The sequence below is a fragment of the Plectropomus leopardus genome, chromosome 18, assembly GCF_026936395.1.
Source record: "Plectropomus leopardus strain MGB_pleo_1.0 chromosome 18, ASM2693639v1, whole genome shotgun sequence".
Taxonomy (NCBI): Eukaryota; Metazoa; Chordata; class Actinopteri; order Perciformes; family Serranidae; genus Plectropomus; species Plectropomus leopardus.
In genome coordinates, this window is record NC_142193.1 from 783,757 (window position 1) to 799,006 (window position 15,250).

General features: G+C 40.8%; 1 protein-coding gene across 3 annotated transcripts; it reads left to right on the forward strand.

The window, feature by feature from the left end:
- Positions 1-1,301: 1,301 nt before the first annotated feature.
- LOC121956922 (SWI/SNF-related matrix-associated actin-dependent regulator of chromatin subfamily E member 1-like) lies at positions 1,302-13,314 on the forward strand. 3 transcript variants are annotated; one of them, XM_042505358.2, is made up of 11 exons: positions 1,302-1,402; positions 1,990-2,047; positions 3,541-3,584; positions 4,191-4,289; positions 5,740-5,832; positions 6,561-6,692; positions 8,096-8,267; positions 8,580-8,752; positions 8,944-9,045; positions 9,773-10,043; positions 11,164-13,314. In XM_042505358.2, the coding sequence occupies exons 2-11, from the start codon at positions 2,041-2,043 to the stop codon at positions 11,523-11,525; spliced, it is 1,455 nt and encodes a 484-aa protein (XP_042361292.1). In that variant the 5' UTR covers positions 1,302-1,402; positions 1,990-2,040; the 3' UTR covers positions 11,526-13,314. The 3 variants fall into 3 exon arrangements, with proteins under 3 accessions (XP_042361292.1, XP_087925293.1, XP_087925292.1); XM_088069167.1 differs by having other exon boundaries at positions 5,740-5,820; XM_088069166.1 differs by lacking the exon at positions 1,302-1,402 and adding an exon at positions 1,430-1,617.
- The last annotated feature ends 1,936 nt before the right edge of the window (positions 13,315-15,250 follow it).

Sequence of the window (15,250 nt, forward strand, 5' to 3'; positions counted from 1 at the left end):
TCCAATGGAAGGAAGGTCTAGCTGATTTAAAAACTGTTCTACAGTATGTGTCTCCGCTCTGTGCGGTTGAGTGTACAAGGACTCATAATATGTCTCAAATGCTTTTTGAATGCCATCCAGTGTACGAGTTGTCTTATTGGTATTGGGAATTCTTATCTCATGAATAGTGTTTTCAGCTTGTTGTTTACGCAATCTCCAGGCTAGGAGCTTTGTTGCTTTTGAACCTGTCTCATAATATTTTTGCCTCATAAACCGAAGCTTTTTCTCTAACTCTTCACTGTGGATTTTATCTATTTCCTGCTTAATTGGCCTCATCTGTTGCAGTAGGAGGGGCGTTTTCTGCTTACTATGTAGCTGCTCTAATTCTAGGAGTTTATTTTGCAGATCAATCAGTCTTTGGGCTTTTGCCTTCTTTAAAAAGGCAGTTATTGAAATAATTTTACCTCTGAGGACGGCTTTTGCAGCGTCCCATAGTGTCGCTGGGTTTACCTGCCTGTTATTATTGTTCTCCAAGTATATTTTTAGTTCTTCTTTTATAGTTGTTTTGAATCCTGGATTATTTAATAAACTTGTGTTTAATCTCCATAGAGTATTTCTGCGTTTGCTATCTACGTGTAACTTTAAGTATAAACTAGAATGATCTGAAAGATCCCTTGTGCCCATCTTACACTCTTTTACTCTGTGTTTTTCAGAATTGTTCATAAAAAAATAATCAATTCTAGAATGTACATTGTGGCGTGCAGAATAGAAGGTGTATTGTTTATCTTGTTTATGAAAATCTCGCCATACATCTACTAGACCTAATTCCTGTAATCTTTTTTTAACCCACGTTTCTAAATTAGTTTTTTTCCTTTTTTGGTTAGTTGTGTCCAATTTGGGATTAAGTATCATATTTAAGTCCCCTGCACATATGAGAACACCCAGGGTTTCACAAGTGATCAGGTCAAAGATTTTCTTGAAAAAAGCCTTGTTGCTCCCAGGAGGGGTGTATATATTGAATAAGGTCACTTCTTTGTGGTCCAATTTACCCTTAACCAGAATAAATCTTCCCTCTTTATCTTTAATCTGCCACAAAATATGTTGATTCATTGGAAGTTTTGCTTTTGTTGCATATACCCGTTTAGTAAGTGTTGGAGCATTTTCAACAAAATCTGTCTTTTTGGTCAGCGACTCTGTAAACAATTTTTAAAATATAACTTCTGAACGGACAAATGTGTTCAAGCAAATTAGAAAACCTTTAGGCTATTGATAACAACTCTGCAGCAGTAGTTAGAAGCTGTGAGGTAGCTACGCTTTTATTCTGAAAACGTCCTTTCCTCCGTCAGAACAAACGAACACTTCCGGTTTACATGTGAAAGGCGGAAAAACTAGCGGTCCTTCAGAGGGAACAAAGGACGTTTGTGTGAGTGTTCTTTGGTCGCTCTTTTCATTATAATTACTGAAAATGCTTCATTTTAATATTATGCAACGTCTGTCTGAACCGAACTTAAATTAATGTTTTGTTGTTCGCTAACTTCGTTTCTAAGGGTAGCTAATCAGCCTCGTAACTTTAGCGGTAGCGGGAGCCCGTATTGTTCGCTAGCTTAGCCTAGCTTCAACGGCAAGGTTTATTCAAACGTGAGCAAGCATACTTCTGAAGTGTCTGACTGTCTGCATGAACTTGGGTTTTGTTTGTTTTATGTTTTCTGTGACCAAACAGCTTCCAAATAAATCAAATTTACAATGCTCTACAATACTAAAATGTGGTAGATTATGTCTTTGTGTTAGCAGGTTTTCTAGAGGGCCAAACACAGTAACTAACGTTGGCGTGCTAAGTCCCGTCGGCCATTGTTATCGTTCATAGTAATGAAATTGTCGGTCGTTTTAAGTCATTTGACGGTGTCTTTTTGTGACTTTGTCGACTAAACGACTAATTGGAATAGCGGACTGGCTAAAATTCATATCATTTGTTTGACTGATATTTTTTTGCATTATGTTTTTTATATCCAGGTTGACCAATATGGAAATAAGCTGCCCTGTTTAACCCAGTCTCCAGCCACCATGTCAAGTAAGTAAGCATACATGTCATATATTATTCAAACGGAGGTTATTTTTTAGGGTTGAATATGTGATGGATTTGTAAGCAACTATCAGTGAATCAATAAACTCGCCTTCTATCATAGTCTTCCTTGTAGTTTTGGGCCTGTAGTATGAGCCTGATACGACAAATAAGAATTACAATTGAAGAGAGAAGATGGCTTCAGTGATTTAATCAAAATGGGACCACTCTCTCTCCCAGTTCAAACTGCATTAAAATGCAATTAATTTTTAAAATAAATATAATTAAGAGTTTGGTTCATTTGGTAAGCATATCATTAGAATATCTGAAAAAAACCCCATCAACGGTAGTACTGATGTTGATACGTAGAATTATAAGAAATATGTCAGTACTCATTACCTCAGTATAGATACACAATGAAGTACTAATGCAAAGCAGCTACTCTAAAATTTTTAGAATAACCAGCAGCAGGGGTCTTGTTTTAGGACCTTTTAACATAATTTGTCAGTATAATTGCGTGCAAAGGACTGCTCTCCTTGTCCCAGTATTTAAGCACTGAGGGAGAATCCATTCATGTTAGCTGATGAAATGTCCCCTTTTAGCTAATTGCTATTACACCTTCTTCCAGTTGACCTATTACATCACATATCAAACAAGTTAGCAAGTGGCTAACTGGTTACATGTCAGATTGTGAAAACATGGATAACATTTCGGCACTGTACATTTTGTAAGTACTCTATGCTTCAATTGGTAGCTTCTTCCTTTTTTTCTTTTGTTTTTCCTGGCTTTCTTCTACAAATTTATGCTGTTTTATTTCCGGGTCAAAGCCCAGCCCAGGGACTATTGGGCATGCTCAGAATGCCTAGGCCACTTCAGGTCCAGTTGAGGGATACACATGAAAGCGTAAATCAACCTCCACCTGCATTATCTATTTGTGGGTTCAACAAATTTGACTTAGCTATGTTTACATGTATTTTAACAGTCCAGTTTCAGTCGGTCTGACATAATAATTTGAGTTTTTCTAACATCATGTTAATGTGTCATGTGATTTGAAGATGTCCAATTTGCATATAGTCAAAAAGTATAGTGTACCTCTGCTTGTGGCTCAGTCAGCTGTCATGCAGATCACACTAGATGGCTGAGAGGAAGTGTGCCAGCATTTGGTTCATGTGCAGTGTACCTTTACATTACCACGGTTATGTGATGCCTACCGCAAGATTAAACTTATTACCGTCATCAATCTTCTACAAATTAATGCATGTACGACTTGTGGGTCCAACTAGGCCAATTCAGGTCTGACTGAGACAAAGAGTAAATGGAACCTGGGCTACATCAGGTGTGTTAGACCAACTGTGAGAAATTTGACTCAGTATGATTTCAGTTGGACTTACATGTTTACATGTATTTTAGTTTTAATCTCTAGGGATCACTTACAGCAGTATTTTAAGGAAACAATTAATATTATTTAAACAAATATTTTATTTCTTTCTTTTTTTGCACAGAACGGCCCTCCTACGCCCCTCCTCCCCCCCCTGCTCCCACTACAGTAAGTGCCAAACTTTCAGTTCCAGTCTCAGCATTTACAGTTTAGCAGCCAAAGGCCATGTTAGCTCTGCACACATTTCTTTGGTTCTCTTTCTCTTCCTTTCTTACTGTCTTGCTCCCTCTCCTTCCTCATGTCTTATATTGCTTTCATTTAATTTCTTTCTCTCTCTGTCTGGACACACACAGGTTGTTCAGCTCTCCATCATCGCTCTCAGTCCTGCCTTTTCCTGTCATGCCACCACTTATTTAATAGTCAATGTGCCTTATGTGCTTTAAATGATTAAAATCTGATGTAAGAACATGGCTAATTAAATGCAACTTGTGCTTTACTGGGAGGGTTGGGGTCGGGGGGGGTGATCTGAGCTTGTTGCTACAAGCTCCTGATTCACATGCAACATTCACATATTGTGGACTCATGTCGAAAGCCAGCCTGGCGGCTAGTTGCTTTTTTGGCCTTGCATGATGACATCATGGAAAACAGACAAGCAAAACAGTATACATATATTTTCATGTTTCCCCCTTTTCACTTATTTATGTTTATCCCTCTTCCTCCTCTTGTTTGTAAGCCATTTCTCATTCGTGTTTTGTCTCATTTGTCTTCCATCAGCAAATGCCTTCAACCCCAGGGTTTGTGGGCTACAACCCTTACAGCCATCTGGCCTACAACAATCTCCGGCTGGGAGGGAGCTCCGGAGGCTCCAGCAGGGTAATGAATTAATAGAGGGATTTGGAAGAAAAAATCAGAGAGGTGGATGGATGCAGGAAGAAATGGTGGTGTGGGGGTGGGTTCAGTTTAAGAAGTGGCTCATTCACATCTCCTACAGTTTCTGTTTGAAATGGTCACCATCATTTCCACAGTCATATAGTGCAGTATGCCACAGTTAGGCTCAGGTCATGATGCAGTTAACCAGTAATAGTGCCGTTTGGCACCACACGTTTTGTGTTATGTAATACCTGAAGTATTGTTAGATTGCAACGTGCAAGTTCAGGCTGACCCCAGTGCTTCAAAGCTTCAATTGTTGATGCGGCATACGATGTCCAAATCAGTAGTTGAATTCTCTGTATTTATTTACATCTTTTGTGAGCAATATCAGAATCTGCAACAAAACCTCCAGTGTGTCAGGTAAATGTAGGGGGCTACAGTGTTTTCCTGCGAAATAGAATTACACAGAAAGAAAGAAGTATACTGTTGAGTTGCAGTATACAATGAATTAGACGAGAAACGCAATTTGTTATCAATCATAACCAATGTTATGATAAACATCTAGCTGTTTGGGGTCCAGATGTATTGCTCGGGAACCAATGAAATGTATTTGTTGAGTGTGATGTTATTTTGATGAATGTTTTTTCCTGAGAAAGTTGCTAGCAGCAGCACCACAGGCTGAACAGTTGGCCTGTTCTCAGGCGATGCACGAGTCACATGAAAGTTATTGAAAGGACTGCTATCTTTATCTGTTAAAATATTAAATACTAAATGAACTACATGTTAATAATGAAAATTAAGTGTTACATGATGATCCCTCAGTCAGCCCTCAGCAGTTAAATGGACAGCTGGGAGGTGAGCTAACAGTTCTACTGCCAACATCGTCAGGAACCGCATTCACAGTTTTCGAAGGCTCTAACACAGTGAAAAACATATTCTCTGTCTTTATTCATTCCTAACTGATAACGTTGGGTGGCAAAAGGCGGACACTGACAGCACAGACAGCCCAGCACAGAGAAACCGCAGTGCTGCACTGTGAGGAAGTTAGTTTAAAGTTGGACGTTGGACATACAGTCACTGCAGGCCCAGCAGCGTCTGCAGTGTGTGAGAGTGGGTGGCAGTACCCGATTAGGTGCACTGTCGCATGTTGAGAATCACATGCATGCTAAAATTTTAACTGCCGTGCATATGCACGTGCTATGTAGAGCCCTGATTTAAGTGAGTTATGTATTGTCATGTTAACATATACATCTCTTATTTTGCCTTCACACAGCCTCAGCATAATCAGACCATAGTCAGCCATTGTTTTATGACAGTATTTATGTGTGCTCTTCTCTTCTCTCCCTTTCTAATTTTTTGACCCTTTTTTGTTTCCCCTTCATCTACATCCCTTCCATCACCTTCACACCTCCCTTCCCTTCTTTGCCCCCTTTTCTCTCTCTGTCCTCCACAGAACTCCTCAGGCATCACTGTCCCAAAGCCTCCCAAACCTCCAGACAAGCCACTGATGCCTTACATGCGGTACAGCCGGAAGGTAAGCAGGAAGGTAAGACACCCATCCACGGTGTCTGCTTTTACTGCTTGTCCTCCCCTCCCCTGAAAAGTTGCAGGGGTTTTAGGGTGGGAAACAGCCAAGCCATGACGCCTTCACCACCACCTCAGCCACCCAGTGGAGACTCTCCACTCTGTTATCCTGTTGGCCTACTGTAGCCTCCTGTGTTTGTCATCGAAAAAGAGAAATGACATCTCTTTGTTTCCTCCTGCAAGCATGATCTATTCCTGCCTCCATTTCCCCTTTGTGCTTGTCGCTTTGCTGCTTCTCTAGTTTTAGAGCTGAAATTTAAGCTTGATTATGAAATAAAGACAAAACTGCCCTAAAAAGTCACAGTGAAATAAAACTGGCAATTCTGTCTTTAGGTATATTTCATTCCATCTCATTCAGCCTTTTTGCAACACAAATGTGGTTTACCTTTATGTTAGTTAACTTTTGTGTCTGGTAGATCCAGTAGAGCTAATATCTTCTTTACTTTTCACTTTTCCTTCTTTATTTCCTTCAATGTCTTCTAGTAACCTAACTAACCATAAACTGCAGTTTCCCTGTTGTGACCGGATCTTATTTTGTGTGTGTGTGTGTGTGTGTGTGTGTGTGTGTGTGTGTGTGTGTGTGTGTGTGTGTGTGTGTGTGTGTGTGTGTGTGTGTGTGTGTGTTTTGGGGGGGGTTTGCTCCTGATGGTGCATGTGTGTTTGCATTTTGCGTTTGTTTGCAAATGTAAGGTATGGGACCAGGTGAAGGCGTCCAACCCGGACCTAAAGCTGTGGGAGATTGGCAAGATTATTGGAGGGATGTGGAGAGACCTGACTGATGAGGAGAAACAGGACTACCTGAACGAATACGAAGCTGAGAAGGTAAGCCGCTGGAAGTGTCCTAATTATGGCTGAGGTTCAGGTCTGCACCACACTGTGTACTTTGCAGTTTATTTCTGTGCAGATTGCACAGTTCTTTTGTCCGCAAGTCATTGTGGATTGTGTTGGTAGATCTGCAGATACTGTGGATTACCCCAATCCTTTTGGAATGATAAATTGATGGTGATATACAGAAACATTATGTATGACAACTGTAATCTCCAGTGGCAAGTAGTACGGGAGGTGGTAAAAATTTGCATTAGGTGATTTCCAGCACCACACACGTCATACAGGAAATACCATCACAGAAATGCAAGGTTGTGCCCACTTCTGTGTTGCACATACCCCCGACATGAGCAAATGTGTGAGAAAAGTCATGAAAAGTTATACATGTTTTTCCATTAAAATGTTTGGTTATCCTGCATCTCAAAAAAATTGATTTCAATATAACATTCAATATTTTCTATTGGTTATTCAAGAAAGTAAAAATTGGACATATTATAGACTCATTACATGTAAACATAAATGTTTCAAGCATCTTTATGTTTTAATTTGGATAATTATGGCCTACAGCTAGAAAAAATGTGAAAAAAACATGTTTCAAAATATTAGAATATTTCTTGGGCATCCTTGGGCAAGATACTGAACCCCAAATTGCTCCTGATGCCACACCATCGGGGTGTGAGTGCATGTGAAGTATTACTGAGTAGTAGGTGGCACCTTGTATGGTAGCATCAGCCAACAGTGTGTGAATGTGTGTGTGAGCTTTGAGTGGTCAATAAGACTAGAAAAGCGCTATATAGGTACAGTCCATTTACCATTTACAAAATATTGCGTATCTCTGTCTAGTTAAGTATACTCAACCACAATCGTAGGGAAGACTGCTGACTTGGCAGTTGTACAAAAGACGATCATGGACAGCCTTTACAAGGAGGGTAAGTCACAGAAGGTCATTGCTGAAAAGGCTGGCATTGAGTTCCGCATTGATGCAGGAATTCATAGTAAAGAAGCCCCGACCAAGCATTGAGTGTATAAATAAATATACCTTTCAGAAGTTGGACATTTCTGTTTTGTAAAACAGTTTTTGAATCATCATAGGAAATATTCTAATAATTTGAGATACTGAATTTCTGATTTTCATGAGCTATAGGCCATAATTACAAAATTAAAACAGAAAAAGGCTTTCAATTTATGTGCAATGAATATACAATGTATGAAAGTTAACCTTTTTGAATTAAATGATGAAGAAAAATAAACTTTTTTACAATATTCTAAACTTTCAAGATGGTGTATATTTTAAATAATATATTGAATAACATCTAAATGTCAACACTTAATGTTTCAGATGTATTATCTGCATTAAAACAAAACAAAAGCTTACTTGTTTCTTTCTTTCCCTATCTCAGATTGAATATAATGATTCCTTAAAGGCCTACCACAACTCACCAGCCTACCTGGCCTACGTCAACGCTAAGAACCGGGCTGAGGCGGCAATGGAGGAGGAGAGCAGACAGAGGCAGAGTCGTATGGACAAAGGAGAGCCTTACATGAGCATTCAGCCAGCTGAAGACCCTGATGGTAAGTTTTAGATAAGGATGTTTGAAAATCATTTATGAAGTGTATAACTCAAGATATCAAAGATATTTAGCAGTGGCTTAAAAATGAGAATACAGGTGAATGCCTGTGCAATTATAATTAATTGTGTGTGGGGCCTCAAAGTACTGAAAGCAGGCTTTAGTAGGATTTCTTCAGTTTTTTGGACTGTAAACATATAGAATTGTTTGAAGGTAACTTTAGGATGGACGTCTTTAAAGCATGCATGAATCTAAGTGGTAAACCTGCCCTCTTCCCTTGTGATGGCCACAAGTGTCCTCTTTTTCTTCCAACCAGACTACGATGATGGTTTCTCAGTGAAGCACACAGCAGCCGCTCGCTTCCAGAGAAACCACCGGCTCATCAGTGACATCCTCAGTGAGATTGTGGTGCCTGACGTCCGCTCGGTGGTCACCACAGCACGCATGCAGGTCCTTAAGAGGCAGGTCCAGTCTCTCATGGTGCACCAGGTACGTTCAATGGACATATTACCTGCCGTCAGGGGCCCAGAGAATATGTGATTCGAGACGACCTCAGTAGCTTTTTCCCTCCCTAAAGCATTATATTGATGAAGACTGTCGTCTTGTACACGTTGAGCAAATGTCAGGTACTAATGCACCTCAAAGAAATACGTGTTTCACATGTCTCTTGTGTGTTTCAGAGGAAGCTGGAGGCAGAACTTTTGCAGATTGAGGATCGTCACCAAGACAAGAAACGACGTTTCCTTGAGACCACTGACTCATTCAACACTGAACTCAAGCGGGTACAGCAGCACTTGTTTACCTAAAGAATGCTGAATGTGTGGCAGTCATGAGGTTTCAGTCCAGATTGCAAACATCCTTCAGGAATAATGTTCAACTACAGATGCATTTTGTTTAATAACCCTTCAACTAAACTAAATATGAACCTGAAACTAAGCTTGGACAGTATATATTTCTAACCTTCATACCTTTCTGAAAGTCACTGGGGTATATGGTACAAATGTACCCACAGAATGTTAAGAAAAAGTAATATTCTCACACATAATTTCCTTATTAAACAGAAATACAACTTTACACCTTTGAATTTAAATTCCTCTCTGTCACGAAAGACTGACGAGGCCTAATTGCCTCGTTTACGCCAAATAAAACACTCTTGATTCATATTCGCCAGAAACAAAATGGCTGGCTGCTGACTGTTTACAGTCCTGTAACGTCTCCCTCCACCACTCGGTGTCGCTGTGTTTTTTAGCATAGCTGCCTACCCCACCAGTAAAAAATGGTTCAGAATGCATACAATGAGCTTAACAGAGAGAGGAGCGACTGATTTTCACTTTTTTTTTCACCTGTTCTCATTTGTAAAAGACAAAAGGAGCATTCATAATGGAGCATGTTTTAACCCAACTTTAATAACTCAAAGGAGTGTCTTTGCATTTAATGTTGTGACCGCTTGAGGTGAATTTGTAAATGGAGGATAGTTTATTGTTTGACCAGTGTCCCCTGTCTCTCCAGCTGTGCAGTCAGAAGGTGGAGGTGGACATGGAGAAGTTAGCAGCAGAGATGGCTGCTGCTGAAGAGGCGGCCAGGCGCAGGGCAGAGGAAAGGGAGCGTGAGGCAGCCGAGCAGGCAGAGAAGGCTGCTCAACAGGCACAGCAACAGCAGCAGCAACTGCAAGAGGCTGCTGGAAACAAAGCTGCAGGGCATACCAGTGCTAATGCTAGCAGCACAGCTAACCCCAGCTCAGGGCCCAAGGAGGAGGACAAGCCTACACCAATGGAGACAGGTACCTACAGTGTTAAAAATGTTTTTATGTCTCTGCGCTGATGCTTTTCAGGTATCCAAACCACTTCCATGTAAGAGACAGGGTCAATTCCCTCTTTATGCCTCCGCCATAGCTGAGGCCAGACCCACTATGTTTTCAGCTGTTCTGTCAGTCCACGCATCTGTCTGTCTGTCCGGCATTTTTTAGGAATATCTTATCTCAAGAACACCGTTTGGGGATTTCTTCAAATTTAGCACAACCATCCACTTAGACTCAAGAATGAATCGATAAGACTTTTGTGGTCATGGGTCAAAGGTCAAAGTCATGTGACCTTGCCTGTCTCACACATGTAAACATAATATCTCAAGAACAGCTCAAGGGAAATTCTTCAAATTTGGCACAAACATTGACTTGGACTCAATGAGGAGCTGCTTAGGATTTGGTGTTTAAAAGTCAAGGTCACTGTGACCTTGCATCTGTTCCATCATGAACGCAGCATATCTGAAGATGCCCTTTAGAGAGTTTCCTCAAACATCCACTTGGACTCAAGAATGAACTGATAAGAATCTGGTGATCAAAGGTTACGGTGACCTATTAAAAATGTTTTTGGCCAAAACTTGATAATTCATATGTTCCAATTTTACACATATGTCCAATAATGACAAAGTTCTGACATTTCATATCCAAGAGGTCAAAGGTCAACTGTGACATAATATTCTGCAGAAGCTTTTTTCTGTCCATTACTCAGCATTGTATCTCAGGAACAGAGGGGTAGATTTTTGGTCAGATGCTGCATTGGTGACTAATCTGTAAACTGTGCTGATTGTAGAGCTCTTCTGTGCTGCTGGGGGAAGATGTGTGTTCAGCATCCATGTTTTTACAGACATGGATGTAAACTGTAAATGCGACTAGACTGGTACACAAAAGCATACAAGCACATGGCGGTATGCTTTTGTTCAGCAAAGCTCATTGTTATTGACATAAGTTTCATAACAATCCCCTAACAGGATTGTTTTATCCCAGCCCAAATGAAACTATATATCTGACCTACCTTTAAAGTTGTTGAGCTGAGAGCCAAAGCGTGTTAAAACATTTGATCTGAAGCTTGTGTGTCTCTGTCCCCCTTCTCTCCCCGCCCCAGATGAGGGAGCACCTGCAGAGCCCTCCTCAGACCCCCAGCCTGCTCCACCTCCATCTTCTGACCCCCCCTCCTCTGCCTCTGATAAAGGAACCCCTCCCCCTGAGCCCCCCAGGGAGAGCAGCACTCCCAGCAGTAGTGCTCCCAGTGATGACAGCAGCAGCAGCAACAACAGTATGCCCCCTCCTCCTTCAGACACCACCCCCGGAGCAGCAGCCCCTGACCCCCCACCGACCCCGGAAGCCAACTCCAGCACCGCTAACCCTAATGTGGCTGCAGCAGCGCCGTCGACCCCTGCCTCAGAAGAACCAGCCCCTCCACCACTACTGCCCCCCACTCAGAGCAGCCAACAGTATGATATGTAGTAGTCTATAAGATACACAGTGGTAAGTTTGGAGGTGCTCCCTGTGCTGTAGCTCTCCTCTATTCTTCTCCTGGATGAAACAGCAGCTGTGGAACAAGTGAGATTTGTGTGGTGGCTCTGTCATAACAAATCTTGTGCATAAGCAGTGCCGAGTGGTTAAGGGTCTGATAGTATGGTCAATAAACAGTTAACAGATATTTCATACAAGAGGGATGAAAGATTTTCATCATTTAGCCTCTTGAACCTGGATAAACATGACCCTGTTTCCTTAAAATGTACTCTCCACACACAGTTTGATGATTGAGTGAATTAATGTCACCAAAGAGAACAAACATTTTTGCAACAGAGGTTGTTCCAGTTGTGAACAAGCCATTCCTCTTTTTTAATTATGTCACATCATAGATGTTTTAAGTGTAAATAACGGCACATAGACAGCATACTAGGTGGCTGTTAATTGCCACGTGGTCAGCAGTAACCCCACTGACTGATTAGACGTAACATACAGCTGACATCACTGTTCCTACTGTCTGCTTCTGTCTGTTGTTTAGCATCCAGCCAGAAATCCTTCCATACTTTTCACTTGGCAAAGAAAGGAAGCAAATTCTCATAAAGCAGAAGCTGCGACAGAGTGTGGCATTTTCGCTCAAATGTTATTGAAGCTGTAATTCTACATCCTGTTCTGCTGTTTGAGGGGCTACAGTGTTTTCCATAACATCTCCTCGTCTCTGACACCAGGAGAACATGATTTCAGGAGCTGCTTGTAGGCAAAAGGCTGCTGATGGCTGTTTTTTATCTCCATCCATAAGTCGGATGTAAACCTCCAGTAACTGCCACTGTGTAGACTTTGTGCTGTTGGATGTGGCTGAAATGTTTGATTTCCACATGCGTCTACATGACTCAGTATATATAAACCTTTCAAATCAGCCCTCAGAGTTTTCTTTAGTTGGACTGCAGCTGCAGACTCTGAGGGTTACTGTCCATCATTCATGTTCAGTCTGGATTGTGTCAAGCTCAGTGTACGTTTCGGTGATAAAGAGCAACCTCGCATGCAAGGACGTGAATTCCCCCGACCCCCCAATCTAAAACCTCAGAATTTTGTAGTTTATCAGTTGATGTGATTTGCAGAACTACTACTGTTACTTCTTTGTGTTTTTAGAGCTCTAGTAGATACTTTTAGATGAATATAATCAAACTCAGCCTCGGTATTAAAGCTGTACTCTTGAATCAGATTATGACTAGGGAGTATTGGGATTGTTTCCCAGTCTGAAGTTACTCTGGAGGAAGGCACATTTTAATATATTGGTGCAATCACATTCTGCATGCTGTATGAAAACCATAAAGCAAGCATCTCAACAAATACTGAAGTCAAAACCCATGCAGTTGCATAAGCGATGGCCACATCTCCTAGGTGCTTTTTAATAACTTGTGGATGATGAAGAGATTTGCATTGAGTATAAACAGATGGCCTGGATTTTTTTTCTCTGTATTCATCACATTTCTATAGAAACAGCTGACACCTCCTCACTGAGCATTTAACTTGTACGAGCTTCTGGATATGGCGAGGCTTTTTTTTAAAGACTATGTTCCCCTTTAGACTGCATACTCCTGTTAACACCACAAGCAGAGAAATGCACACGCTACCTTCATCCAAAAGTAACCTCAGTCACTTTTGCATTTAAAGGACTGTTTTCTTACTTGAATTGGACTGTTTTTAGTAACCTTCCTGTTTTTGCATCTTTCTTTTGTACTGTCTGAATTTATCTATCCAAATAAAAATTGATTTCTCAGTCTCTCGCTTGTCCTGTTGGATTTTCTGCTCCACTTAAAGCTAGTTGGGCTCCTAAAAATTCCTGATTGTCTTACCCCCTTTTTTCTTTTTTCTAACATTTTTTTTTCCAGAAATCAATAAAGTTATAATTAAAAGGGAGTTTTGTAAAAACATGTTTGATATGGGCATGAATTTTACTGACTGACCACTGTAGTTTTTGGTTGACTGTGGGGGGCCACTTTTCCAAATAACAAGGCCAGGGGCCAGTCACAGCAGCCCCATGCATGTTTGTAGGACTTCAGGACATTTTTAGGATTTTAGAACATTAGGGTCTTAGGTAGGACCTCTGTCGCGAGGGGTGGCAGATCTGCCACTGCCACTTTTTTTGATAGACAAGCTCTATTTTGATGCTGTTTTATGCACTCTGGCATCTTATGTATACTAAAAGTGCAAAAACAATTCCCAGTGTGAATCACTTTTTTTCTATTGGGAATTATAATTAATGAGCTACACATACAAGACGGAGTAAATAGTCAGTACAAAGAAACAGTGCTGCATACGTTACGTTAGAATTAGAGTTCTGTAGTGTACTTTATATACAGAGACCAAGTGTTCAGTAATTTTAGGATATAAAATAACCAGATAGAGGCATTACAATAATCCAACACATTTTTAAAGCTCAAAGCTCATAATGACATTGTATTTCATCTTGCTGTATTCAAGTATATGATATTTTCATGTGTCATGTAATATTGGACACTTTGAGTCTACATGAGTAATAATCAATGTCTTTTTGCAAAATGGTTTTAAACAGTAATGTCTCAACACCGTATCTAAATAGGAATATAACTGCTCTTCCGAATGTGTGTGTGTATTTGTTTGTTTGTGGACGGCTTCATTTGAGTCGGGTTCAGAGAGGTGCAGCAAGGGAGCTAAAGCCTCTGCTTGGCCACCAGGGGGCCCCCACACGTGCAACACCCATTCCTTAACATGTATTGACACCAGTGAGCTGTGACAAAAGGTTGTGCTGACAGAGTTCTGCTGGTCTGCAAATTATTACTGGGTTGCCTAGATAGGCCTACATAACTGAACTAATCATTTTCCCCACTATGTAATGTTTTGAAATTGCTTCAGCAGCTGTTACTTTGCTTTGACTTCTCTTATAAATTCATATAAGCTCAAACATTTTTTGCTAAAGACAGCTAAATACAAGCTTATCATTCCGAGCTTAACCATGTTTTAGGAGAGAGCGGGGCTGAAATTTTTTGTATAGACACAAAAAACCTCCAATATTCACTACTTGAATAATTTTACCCCAGAACAGGTAACGGTGTCACTTGTTCAAATAAATGTGGTTATCAGAGACACCATGTAGCCTATAGGTTTATGTAGGCTATAAAGTTTGTTCTGTTTTGCAAATTAATCAAACAAGTTGCAAGTTAAAAAAATTAAATAGTTGACTTTTTTTCCGGCAGTGGTTTGATCGTGCTTCTCCATTCAAATTTTTAAAGTATCCTTGGGCAAGATACTGAACCGAAAATTGCCTCTGAAGGCTCGTTCATTAGTGTGTGAGCACTTCAAAAACCACGTAGCTGGTGCCACCATGTACACTGTTTGAACGGGTGAATGTGACTTGAAGTGTAAAAATGCTTTGAGAGGTCAACAATCAGGAAAGCTCCATTCACCATTTACCTCAGGTCGCTTCTGGCTGCTTCACTTTTCAATCCCAGACCATGAAACCAGCCCAAACTCTTATGCTAGAAAAGTCTGAACTGACCTTGTGGTTTCCTGTGTGTTCAATCAGGATAGGGTCATTTCAGGGGGTCTGGGGCCAATGGGCAGTTTCCTGACGTGCCCACCTGGCTTTAACAGTAACAGTAATACAGTGTGTTTGTGTGTGTGTGTGTGTGTGTGTGTGTGTGTGCATGTATGTATGTGGGAGGGAGTAGGCTACACAA

Coding starts and splice junctions, on each gene's coding strand:
- LOC121956922 (XM_042505358.2), top strand. Junction 3,585..4,190: donor CCCCCCCTGCTCCCACTACA/GTAAGTGCCAAA, acceptor GTCTTCCATCAG/CAAATGCCTTCAACCCCAGG. Junction 8,753..8,943: donor AGTCTCTCATGGTGCACCAG/GTACGTTCAATG, acceptor TGTGTGTTTCAG/AGGAAGCTGGAGGCAGAACT.